Raw genomic sequence first — 12538 nt, 5'->3', positions numbered from 1 at the left:
AAATCCCTCTACTAAAAAGAAATTGTGTAAATAAATGCTTGACACCTTTGCAGAACCTGTTATGAGACAGAACTTGAAATAAGGTGCTAAGTCAGTGGAATTGATAGAGACAATGGTTATTTAGCATGATATTTAACAGTTCTCTAGTTCAGTCCATGTACTTAGTACTTACTATAATTCCACAAGATTCACAAGAGAGCATATATAAGCTAGGGAACCAGGATTCAGTCTGGGAGATTCAGAAGCTATAACTCAAGCTCTCGGAACCAGGACTACAGCAGGCCTCAGGGGCCATAGGAAAGGAGACAAGACTTTGAAGGAGACAATAATCCCTGGCTGCACTTGTGATTACTGAACTGAAACAAAGGCTGCTCCCAGAAGCTCCCCAAGAAACCTGTTCCCAGAGAACATTACATTTTAGAGAATAAGAACCCATGAGAAGATTTTGGTTATTATTATGATTGTATTAACCAATATTAATTTAGCTAGTCTAGTATTAATACTAGAAAGTCTAAATGGATCAATTAACATAAAAAATTTACTTTGAAACTTAAAAAAATTTCATCCTATTTTGATTTCCTTTGCCTTGTGAATTAAGGAAAAAATGTTCTGTTTTGATTCCCGGCAGGTTGGTCCTTCAAAGTTTTCTTAATTTCCAGCCTTTTTGGTATTAATACACAGGATAAAAAAACAATATCTTAGTTTATTGTTTCTGTTGACACTTTCTTAATGTTTGAAGCATTTGCCCTTGAGCATCAAAGAAGTTGGACAATTATAGAAAAAAAGCTACTCCACTGAAATGACATGAAGGGGAAACACACTATGATACTCCCTGTTGAATAGGACCATGCTGTAGAGGAGTCCTTGCTAATATTGGGAGTAACAAAGAAGATTTTTGAAAGCTTAATTCTGATGATAATTGATTTTTTTTTCCATTTAAAAAATTGTGGTCCAATATAAATTCAGTTTATTTCATGCTTTTTACAGTCATTTTTTAGGGAGTTGAAGATGTGTGGATTTACTTATAGAAAAAGTTTTTAAAGTTACAGGCTAGAGACCTCAGCATGGCAGAGTGAATAGGATCAGAATAGCCCAACACTTTCATACGACTACTCTGACAATTATGAGTAAAAAGAGTACCAGGTTGAGTGGTGACCATGTAATCTGGGGGCATTTTTTCCAGCCCAAGTTGCCACGAGGAGATAGCCAGAAGCTTGCAAGCACTTAGAGAAGGGCTCCAGCCAGGAAAGGCTGGCCTGAGAGCCGGGAGGGCCCGAGAGCTGGGAGCTCGAATGCTGCTCAGCATAAGGACCAAAAGCAGGGGAGGGACTCTTGGAGCGGACAGCTGTGTTACTCTGCCTCAAACTGAGATTAGGAGCCCTCGGGACTTGGACTAAGAAGGTTCCAGGCCTGAGCCTCCTCCCTGAGGTCCTGGGACAATTTACCACTTACCAGGAAGAGGCACTGAGGGGCATGATGTGTATCAGGACCAAACTAGGCCCTGCTGCCACTCCTTCCCATGCACTAACCTGGTGCTGACTCAGATACATTCTTGTACTAGGAGTGCAAGTAAGTCAACTAAAGAAAGCATCACTGATAAAGAAATCCTGCGTCCAGGTGTGCCCAAGGAGGCGCCAACTCAGAAGTGAGGCGAGAGAGCCTTCATCTCTGCACGGTACATCGTAACTGTGGCAGTAACGAGGGCCCGGGAACCTGAGAGAGGGAGTAAATGAGACAGCCTGACAGTGGCAGGCTTGATGATTTTTCCGATGGGGCGTGTGAGAAAACTACCGATGTGGTGAAGGGTTGGGAGAAGTGGGCTGTCACACAAAACCCACTTTATTTCGAGCAAAGAACAGCGCAATCCGCATATCCACGCAGTGATTTTGGGGCAGAACGACATTAACCCCATACGAAAGTTGGGAGGAACAGGGAGAAGGGAGAGAGAAAGGTTGTGTTTGGATCAAAAGAGGAAATGCTTGTGAAAGCGCCGTTTAATTATGGAGCTGCTGGCATTCCATTTTTTATCAGCTATTTATCTTATTGGCTATTGACCATTTATTGGTATTATCCCAGGTTTCCGCCTTTAGTTATTTAAATAACGTACACTTGTTCTCTGGTTCAGACTCACCACCAGGGGGCGTCTGCGGGCGACAGCCAGGCCCCTAAATCACTTTGGCCGAAGCAGAAAGTGCTGTTACTCGTTCGGAGAAGAAAGCTGCCTAGGGCCGCGGCTGCCTTCTGGATTTGCATTCTGTGGCAGGGAAAGGGACGTGCCGCCCCCTGGTGGGTGCAAGGCCGGCCTTCCCCAGAACTGGCGTAACCCGGCCCAGATGGAACTTTGTGACTCAGGCAGGCTCGCTCCCTAAGTCTGCAGAAGCAGCCAGCCTAGGGAAGGAGGCGGGATTCGAACCCGTGATCTCCGACCCCGGCGCGAGCGTCTTTCCACGGCGGCTCCTTGATCCGACCGGCTCGTTGTTACCCGGGGGCTTATTGAAAGTACGGACAGGAAAAGTGTTTCCTAAATAGATGATGTTGGCCCCAGGAGGCCGGTGGGAGGGTCTGGCGGATGGTTTGGCCCAACAGCGCTTCGTGCGGATCGTGTCTTACCTTTTCCTTCCTTCTCTTCCTCATCATTATATGGGTGAGGAACCGGAGGAGAGAAGCAGCCCAAAGCCCCGTGGCTGAGAAGCGCCTTGTGAGCCGGCGTGCTCCCCGGGACCCCCGACTCCGAGGGGCTGCCGGCTCACGGCGGACAGTCCGCGCCTGGGTTCTCCCTGGCCACGCCCGGCCGGGACGAAGCCGGGGCCAGCCGCACGTTCGGCTTTGTGCCGGTCCGAGGCCGCCGACTCAGCTTAATGGCCTCCTGCGGCTTCCACTGAAAAAAAAAAGTGGTGACGGCGATGGAAGAAACAGACAATATCTGTAAAAATTACTCAAAAGAAAGCTTTCCCAGGCTGTCGGAACGTGGGGAGGTGTAGGTGGTCAGTCGGAGATCTGCTTCCGCCCAGCCGGAGATCTGCTTCCGCCCAGCTTGCTCAGGCACCTCCCGCACCGCACAGTCTGTGACCACGGAGGGGGGTGAGGGGAAGCGCCGGTCCGGTTCTGAGGGGCCCGCAGTGTGTGGGGGTGGGGGTGCACCGGGTCTCACCGAGAAGGCTTTGTGAGCAGGTAGAGGAATCCGGACAAAGCGCTGTGGGAAAGGATGAGGAAGGAGGAGATAAGCTCTGGGCTTATAGGAACAGGGCTGTAACGGGTGTGGAGGGGATTACGCATCAAACCTAAGGAAAAGGCCCGCTTAAGTGAGGTGAGCGCGTGATGGAGCCGAGGCGGGGCGTGGCAGAGGTAACGAGAAATGAGGCTGCGAGAGGAGATAGGAGCCCGAAGTTTGGGGGGCCTTGCTTACTAGGCTGAGGAGTCTGCATTTTATTCACCCAATAGTTGGGAGCCTTAGAAGGTTTTGGAGCAGGAAAGCAATAGGATCAAAGGTGAATGCAACTGATTTTGCTGCCTGAACTCTGTTCTTGATTGGGTTCCCTTACCTTGAATCTGGACGGCGCAGGGTTTTCCAGAATGAAAGATTTAGGTGTGGGTATCGAGGGGGCCCAGTGGATAGAGCCCCAGCCCTGAAGTCAGGACGATCTGAGTTCAATCTGATCTCAAGCACTTAACACTTCCTAACTGTGTGACCCTGGGCAAGTCACTTAACCCCAGCCTCAAAAAAAGAAATAAGCAGATGAACAAACAAATAAATAAAGATTTAGGTGCCCAGAGAAAAAGGAAGAAGGGTTTATTCAGACTGACTCAGGATTCTCTTGTGAGCATATGGCGTTCTTTTTCATTTTGGTAGTGCATTGTTTATACTCAAAAATGGGTGAAGAAAAAACTGAGATATGCACTAAACCACACACCACAAGGCAGGCCGCAGCCAAGATGGCATGTTTCAAAACAAAGCGTGATGATGAACAAACATCAGCTGTAGCTGAAAAGGCCTGTCAGCTGGTCAGAGGGAAAGCTACTGTGTGCTTCTTTGCTGATTGAATCAGAAACCTCAACTGGATACCAGGATCCCTGGATTTGGGCCACCCAGATTTCTCCCTAAATTAGGTCATCCCATTTTTATGTCTCTTGGAAGAGAAGGAAGCCCCAGGGGTCATCAAGTCCAAAGCCTCTTAAACTGGGGGTTGTAACCATGTGGGCTCATGTAATTGAATGTAAGGGTCACAAAGTTATGGTATCAGTTAATGTTTGATTTGTATACCTATTTTACAAAATTATAGCCCCAGGGTCACATAAAAAAATTTATTGGGCAAAAAGGGGTCATGAGTAGAGAAAGTTTAAGAAGCCCTGATTTAGTCAATCCCCTGAGAAATATGAATGTCTGCAACAACATTCCAAAAGAAGGATGACCTTCAAGCTACTGCCCATCCCTCCCCTCAAACAGCCCCATGCCATTTCCCGATAACTCAGATTATTAAGTCCTTTCTTTTTTAACAAAAGATCCTTTTCTCATAGTTTCCACTTGGTAGTCAGTTCTCATTCCTCCCTCTGGGATAAGGCAGGGTCATCCTTCCTCCCCATGACTGCCTTCCAGATGGCTGAAAGCAGTCCAGGAGCCCACCCCCTTCTCTTCTCCAAGATAAACATCTGCAGTTCCCTCAGAGGGTATGGTCATCCAGCCCCCAAACTGGGAATGTCATTCCTAAAATGTGGTACCTAGGTCCCAACTCGTGTCATCAGCTGGGCTCTGATGGGTGCTGGGTATTTAGGAGGGGATTCATGGTCTTGATGCAGTCATGTCCCTTATTTTTAAATACCGTCACAGGCAGAGGTGCTGCTCTGAGAATGCTGGGAAGCACCAACCCCCCCCCCCCCCCACCAAGTGGGAGAGCTCTGCCCGACCAATGACTAATTTAGTATGCTTTCATTTCTTGACAGGAGCTGATTGACATTAAGATGCTTCAGTGCAAGAGGGTTGTTAATGGTAAGTACAGGGCTCTTCCCTGGCTCTTTTTTGAAGTGTTTTATATTTCATATTCAATTTGTGCTGGCTGGTTTTAAGTAGATGTTCATTTTTCCCATCCCACCTCCCTCTCCATTTTTTTATTAGGAATTTTTTATTATACATGTACATTAATTTTTTAATACATGTTTCTTTACAAATCATGTTGGGAGAGAAAAATCAGAAGGAAAGGGAAAACTCACAAGAGAAAAAAAATAGAAAAAGAAAAAAAAGTGAATATAGCATGTGTTGATTTATATCCAATTTTCATAGTTCTTTTTCTGGATGTGGATGGCATTTTCTACCTAAATTTTATTGGGATTGCCTTGCATCACTGAACCACTGAGAAGAATCAAGTCTTTCATAGTTGCTCATCACACATTCTTGTTGTTATTATATAAAATTCCTGGATCTTCTTGTTTCATTCAGCATCCGTTCATGTAAATTTTTCCAGGCCTTTCTAAATTCAGCTTTTTTATCATTTTTTTTGTAGAACAATAATATTCCATTACCTTCATATACCACAACTTGTTCAACCATTCCCCAACTGAGAGGCATCTACTCTTTTTCTGATTCAAAAAGAGCCGGTGTTTTTGCACATGTGGATCCTTTTCCCTCCAAAATTTCTCTTTACTTTTAGAGGCAATTGGGGTTAAATGACTTGCCCAGAGTCACACAGGGTCCTCGTAAGTGTTGAGCATCTGAGGTCATATTTGAATTCAGGTGGTCCTGTCTCCAGGGCCAATGCTTTATCCACTACACCATCTAGCTGTGCCTAGAGTTCCCTTCTTTCATTTCATGTGGGTAGGACTCTAAGGCAGCTGCCCCAAGCTCAAACCCAGCCTCAGGTACTTAGTAATCCTGTGACTCTGGGCAAAGCACTGCATGTCTTAACCTTAATCTTCTCTTCTATCAAATGGGGTTAATACTAACACCTGCCTCACAGGCTTGTTGTGAGGATCAGTTAAGATAATAACTGTAAAGTGTTTAGCACAGTGCCTGGCACACAATAGTTGCTAGAGGACTATTTCTTCCTTTCCTTTTTCCTGATAAAAGCCTGCTTTTCTATGAGAACTATCAGCAAGCTGCCATTGTGTGTTACTGATATGTGACAAGCTCACTTTCTCATTTTGTTTTTTTTATCTTAAATTTCTATAAGATCAATCTGATTTCTTAAAGTGTTGATAAATGAAATATCTTTCATCTGTAGATATTAGGAAATACTACTTTGTATCTAAAATGTAGTTAAATTTTATACAGAGTTAAGAATGGTCTGTTAATAGCTTATTGATGAAGTTGATTATCCAGTTTGAAGTTTCTATCTTGATTAGCATTGTGTACTCAGCCTTGTGGAATTCATGATATGTAGGAAGTCTAAACTTTTCCCCATTTAAATTTATGCCTCATTTTAAGAAAATCCAGCATACATAAACATGAATTTACAAATAGATAAATAGGAGTGACTGTGTCATAAAGTAACACATTACAGAATTTCTTTATTAACTTTCTATTCATTAAAATGTTATTTAGATGAACTTTTTTTTAAAAGATAAGCACATTTATGGTAATAGCTCTAAGGCAAAAAAACTACACTTAGATAAATAAGCATCTCAAGTAAAAAACTAAAGAAAACAATAGGACATTTGTCATATCTTTTGAAAATCTAGCATGCAAAAAAACTCTGTTACGTGCGAGTGATCCACATACAGTCTTGCTCTCAGGACCTCAAAGCTCAATTTCTAGTTTTTCTTGTTTGTGCTTTATCCAGAACTAGCTATATCTGTGATATTGATAAGAGTTAGGCTATAAAGAATGAACAAGGGAGGACATTCTCAGTGTAAATAAGACATAAGACATACAGTATATCAAAGGGCCCTTGGAAGGAAGCATGGACAACTTGGGGAATTAGGAAAGGCTAATGTAGGAAATATTATCTGAGGTCAACCCTGAAGGAAGCTAGGGATTCTCAGAGGCAGAGATAAAATGGGACCTCATTCCAACTGTACTTCAGTGAATCATTTACTGAGCACCTCCATTGTGCAGGGATATAAGTTACAAAAGTACCTGGACTTCAATCAATCAACATATATTAAGTGCCTATTATGTACTAGGTGATGTGCTAAGCACTGGGAATACAAGAAAGGCAAAAGACAGTTCTTGTCCTTAAGTATCTCACAGTCTAATAAGGTAGACAACAGGCAGGCAAATATGTACAAATATGTGTATATAAACTGGAAATAAATAGGAAATAACAGAGGGAAGGCACTAGAATTAAGAGGTATTGAGAAAGGTTTCCTGTAGAAGATGGGATTTTGGTTGGGACTTCAAGGAAGTCAAGTGGGCAGAGTGGAGGAGGGGAAAGGGCATTTCAGGCATAGGGGACAATCAGAGAAAATACCTGGAGCCAAGGAGAGGTGGATCTTGTTTGTGAAACAGTAAGGAGCCTAATACTGCTGGTTAGAGAATATGTCTCCGGGAGTGAGGCATGAGAAGTCTGAAGAGGTAGCAAGGAGTCAGGTAGAGAAGGACTTAGAATCCCAATCAGAGAATGATATTTTTACCTTAGAGAAACAGCCTATGACCATATATTCACAAACTAGTCAATACAGTGGCAGAAACTAGGCATGGACTCACACTTAACATATACACCAAGATCAGATCAAAATGGATTCATGATTTAGGCATAAAGAACGAGATTATAAACAAATTAGAAGAACATAGGATAGTTTACCTCTCAGACCTGTGGAGGAGGAAGAAATTTGTGAATAAAGAAGAACTAGAGATTATTGGTCACAAAATAGAAAATTTTGATTATATCAAATTAAAAAGCTTTTGTATAAACAAAATTAATGCAAACAAGATTAGAAAGGAAGCAATAAACTGGGAAAACATTTTTACAGTTAAAGGTTCTGATAAAGGCCTCATTTCCAAAATATATATAGAATTGACTCTAATTTATAAGAAATCAAGCCATTCTCCAATTGATAAATGGTCAAAGGATATGAACAGACAATTTTCAGATGATGAAATTGAAACTATTTCTACTCATATGAAAGGGTGTTCCAAATCACTATTGATCAGAGAAATGCAAATTAAGACAACTCTGAGATATCATTACACACCTGTCAGATTGGCTAGAATGATAGGAAAAGATAATGACAAATGTTGAAGGGGATGTGGGAAAACTGGAACACTGATGCATTGTTGGTGGAGTTGTGAACAGATCTAACCATTCTGGAGAACACTTTGGTATTATGCTCAAAAAGTTATCAAACTATTCATACCCTTTGACCTAGCAGTGTTAACTACTTGGCTTATATCCCAAAGATTAAAAATTAAAGAAGGGAACGGGACCCACATGTGCAAAAATGTTTGTAGTAGCCCTTTTTGTATTGACTAGAAATTGGAAAAGGAATCAATGCCCATCAATTGGAGAATGGTTGGGTAAATTGTGGTATGTGAATGTTATGGAATATTATTATTATGTAAGAAATGACCAGAAAGATGAATACAGAGGCTTAGAGAGACTTACATGAACTGATGCTAAGTGAAACGAGTAGAACCAGGAGATCATTATATACTTCAACACAATACTATATAAGGAAAGTGGGTATCTGAGACAAAGAGAAGATCCAATTCAGTTCCAGTTGATCAATGATGGACAGAACTAGCTACACCCAGAGAAAGAACACTGGGAAATGAATGTGGACTGTTTGCATTTTTGTTTTTCTTCCCAGGTTATTTTTACCTTTCTGAATCTGATTTTTCTTGTGCAACAAGAGAACTGTACAAATGTGTACACATATATTGTATTTAAGATACACTTTAACATGTTCATCATGTATAAGACTACCTGCCATCTAAGGGATGGGGTGGAGGGAGGGAAGGGAAAAGTTGGAACAGAAGTGATCGCAAGAGAAAATGTTGAAAAATTACCCACGCATATGTTCTGTCAATAAAAAGCTATGATAAAAAAATAAAATGAATCAATACAGGATATGTGCAAAAGAAATACAAAGAAATAGGACAGGTGGGGCAGCACTAACAACTTAGGGCAGAAAGGCCTCTCAAAGGAACACCTGAGCGGAACCTTGAAGGGGAATCCAGAGATGGATCTGAGATGAATTGAGGTGGAAGAGCATTTTTAGCAGAAGGAAAAGCCTGTGCAAAGTGAATTCAGTTCAATACATAAGCAATTTCTTCCACAGAGTCAGATTCTGAATGAGTGACAAATGGGGGGAAATCGCAATCAATTGCACCTAAACTGTCAGGGAAGATGAAGAAACTGAAATTCTTAGAATTTAAACATAGGAACAAGAAAAGGAAACTTACTCCTAGACAGAAGAAGAAGGTTTTCCAGAGACACTTTTTTTTTTTTTTTTTTTTTGGCCCAGATATCTTATTTCTAATCATGGAAGAATGCCAAAAAGCATCAAAGCCTTACAGCTATTGGTTTAATAAAGTACATGTGAGTCTTGGACATAACTTGGCCTTAAAATCACTGGGGCCAATTTTTTATTCTGAGGAATCATCCTAAAATATCCTTTGGGCATATATCATGATTAATCTTCCTCCTGGATCATCAGAAAAGATTAATATCGGCTGGTGGTGATTAACAGATATAATAGCATAACAGAGGAGAGGATGGAGCTCCCAGCATGGTAATTACCTCCACTGCCTCAGCTCAGTATTGTCTGTGCTAAGTGCATAGAGCTGAGGGATGGACCTGAGTCACATTTAGAGCTGACAGTGCTTTTTCCAGCCCCTTCATTTTACAGATGAATTTCAGAGACTTAAAGTCAAATCCTCCTGCAGGCCAGATATTGTTCTGAGTACCAGACTTATCCAAGGTCTTCAAGCAGTAAGTAGCAAAGCCCTGGTTCCAGCCCAGGGCCTCCCAACTCTAAATCCAAGATGCTTTCCAGACACACACACCCCGTTCCAGAGAATGGCAAGTATCTACTGTGTCACATTATCTCTAATAGATTTATTATAATGATAACATTCCTATTACTAATTGTCATTAATGCTATTGGGATAAGCTTCAGTTATCAATCAGTAAAAATTAAATAAAAATTTAAGCTCCTACAGTATGTCAGCACTGTGCCACTGGGGACACAAAAAGAGGCAAAAGACAATTCCTTCCCTCAAGGACCTTACCATCTAATGGGGCAGAAAAGAAGCAAACAATATATACAAACTATATCTATGATAAATAAGAAATAACTAATAGAGAGAAGTCACTAGAATTAAGAGGAGTTGAGAAAAGACTTATTGTAGAAGGCAAAATTTTGGCTGAGCCGCCAGAGGGGAGGAAGAAGAGTATACCGGACTAGAAAATTCCTGGAGCTGAGAGATGGCCCAGAGCCCAACATCACTCAGTCAGAATATGTAGTGGGAGTAACTTATGAGAAAAGTAGAAAGATAGGGGAAGGCTCGATAATGAAGGGCATTAGGGAGCCCTTGGAGTTTATGATTGGACCACTGTTTTAGGCTTAGCACCTTAGTGACTAGTTGAAGTGGGAAGAGATTGCTGCAGGCTATTATAGTGCTCCAGGAGTGAGGTAAAAAGAGTGCCCCCGGGGATGGAGACTCTGTGGGGAAGAACTCAGCAGTACCGGGTGTGCAAGAATGAGGCATCCAAGAGGACTCCAGGTTTTTGAGCCTTCAGGGAGGAATGTCTGCCCTCTACAACCACAGAGAAGGGAGGAGGGAAGGAGGACTTTCGGGAAGCATGATGAGTTCTGTTTTGAAAACATTGAGTTTAAGATGTCTTTTGGACCCCCAGTTTGAAATGTCTAAAAGACATGTGGAGATTCACAAATGGAGGTCAGCAGAGAGGTTGGGGCAAGCAGAGGAAGATGTGAAAAACATCCTCATAGTAATGAAATCCATAGGAGCAGATGAGATCACTAGTGAATCAATACCAAAGGAGGAAAGAAAAGCCCCCGAGACAGAGCCCTGTGGGAAATCCATAAAGGGGGCAAGATCTGGAGGAGGAACCATAGAGGAGACAGAGAAGGACCAGACAGAGAGGAAGAAAATGTCCTGAAAACCAGTGTCAAGGAAGAACGAGTGAAAGAGCCCAGGAGAGTGAGAACGGAGAAAAGGCCATTGGATTCAGTAAAGAGAAGATCATAACTTTGGAGAGAGCAGTGTCAGAAGAAGGATGAGATTGGAAGGGAATTAAGAAGAGAAGAAGAGGAGTGAAAATGGGGACACCTCATAGTTATTGCAGATGGATCAAGTACAGTGGTTTTGTGGTGTTTGTCTACAGGACAGAGGAACACAACCAAGTTTGTAAGCACTAAAAGAGCCATTAGAGTTTGAAAATAAATGAAAAAGCAGGGGTGACAAAAGGTGCAGTGTGGAGGAGATGAGATGGAATGGGATCTCTTAAATAGAGAAGTTGTCCTTGATAAAGAGGAAAGAATGGCTGAAGACACCTGAGTGATAGGAAATGAGGAAGAAGGAAGAACAGGGAGTTCATGGTGAATGGCCCCAATTTTTTCTGTAAAGTCAAGTTCTGAGAAGAGAGAGTAAGTAGAGAGCTGAGGGAGGTTTGAAGAGAGATTCAAAAGTTTGAAAGATCTGTTGTGGAGTAGGATAATGAATTGATAAGAAAGATAAAGTAGGATTAGCTGGCTGCAGTGAGGGCTCAGTTGAGGTTATAGAAGAACGATTGCGTGTTTCCACCTTCATTTAGCTGTACATATGTAGGAGTGAAGGTAGCAAATGCAGCAGGAGTGATCCAATGCTGAGGCTTGGCCAGATGTAATCACCATATACTAAAGAATCTAGGGATTCAAGTAAAGAGTATGGGGTGAATCAATTCACTAAGGCATCAAGATAGAAGAGGAAAGAGTGACTCATGTAAGAGAGATGACCCGGGAGAGAATTGAGGGATCTAGGGACTAGAGGTCACAGTGTGGACATTGAGTAGGATTATCTGGAAAATTCCTTTGTATAGACAATCCAGTTCCACATGGTGCTGAGTTATTAAGATGTTTCTGTATGTGAAAGTTTGCCTTCTACCTGTCTATAAAATCTGAAAGGCAGTTACAGATCCATGTAAAATAATATGTTTTTCCTTAATAGAATTAATTTTAGATCTGGAAGAGTCTTTACAATTCATTTATTCCCTGAACCTCATTAGACAGGTGAGGAAATCAGCTTCAAGATCATTGATCTCTTCTTGTCACAATGATTCTTCACTTTCATTTCGTTCATTAGTAGAGCCAATAAATACACTTCAATAATAAGACTAGATGAAGATCAATTCTGATGGATGTGGCCATTTTCAACAATGAGAGGATCCAAATCAGTTCTAATTGATCAGTAATGAACAGAACCAGCTACACCCAGGGAAAAACACTGGGAAATAAGTGTAGACCACAACATTGCACTCTTTCTGTTATTGTTTGCTTGCATTTTTGTTTTTCTTCCCAGGTTATTTTTACCTTCTTTCTAAATCCAATTTTTCTTGTGTAGCAAGACAACTGTATAAATATGTATATATATTGTATTTAACATCTA

The 12538-nt window shown here is 41.8% G+C and overlaps 1 protein-coding gene across 2 annotated transcripts in view; it reads left to right on the top strand.

Annotated features, from left to right (window-relative positions):
* The window catches only part of DUS2 (dihydrouridine synthase 2), a 60240-nt gene that overhangs the window by 21237 nt on the left and 26465 nt on the right, over positions 1 to 12538 (top strand). For both annotated transcript variants that reach the window (XM_074286384.1, XM_074286383.1), the window contains exon 3: positions 4939 to 4984. In XM_074286384.1, coding sequence (XP_074142485.1) covers positions 4939 to 4984 — 46 coding nt within the window. The remainder of the gene's footprint in view (positions 1 to 4938; positions 4985 to 12538) is intronic.

This window comes from Sminthopsis crassicaudata, chromosome 2 (genome assembly GCF_048593235.1).
Source record: "Sminthopsis crassicaudata isolate SCR6 chromosome 2, ASM4859323v1, whole genome shotgun sequence".
In the NCBI taxonomy this organism is placed as follows: Eukaryota; Metazoa; Chordata; class Mammalia; order Dasyuromorphia; family Dasyuridae; genus Sminthopsis; species Sminthopsis crassicaudata.
The sequence above is the reverse complement of the archived record's forward strand: the minus strand, read 5'-3'. Positions and strand labels throughout refer to the sequence as shown.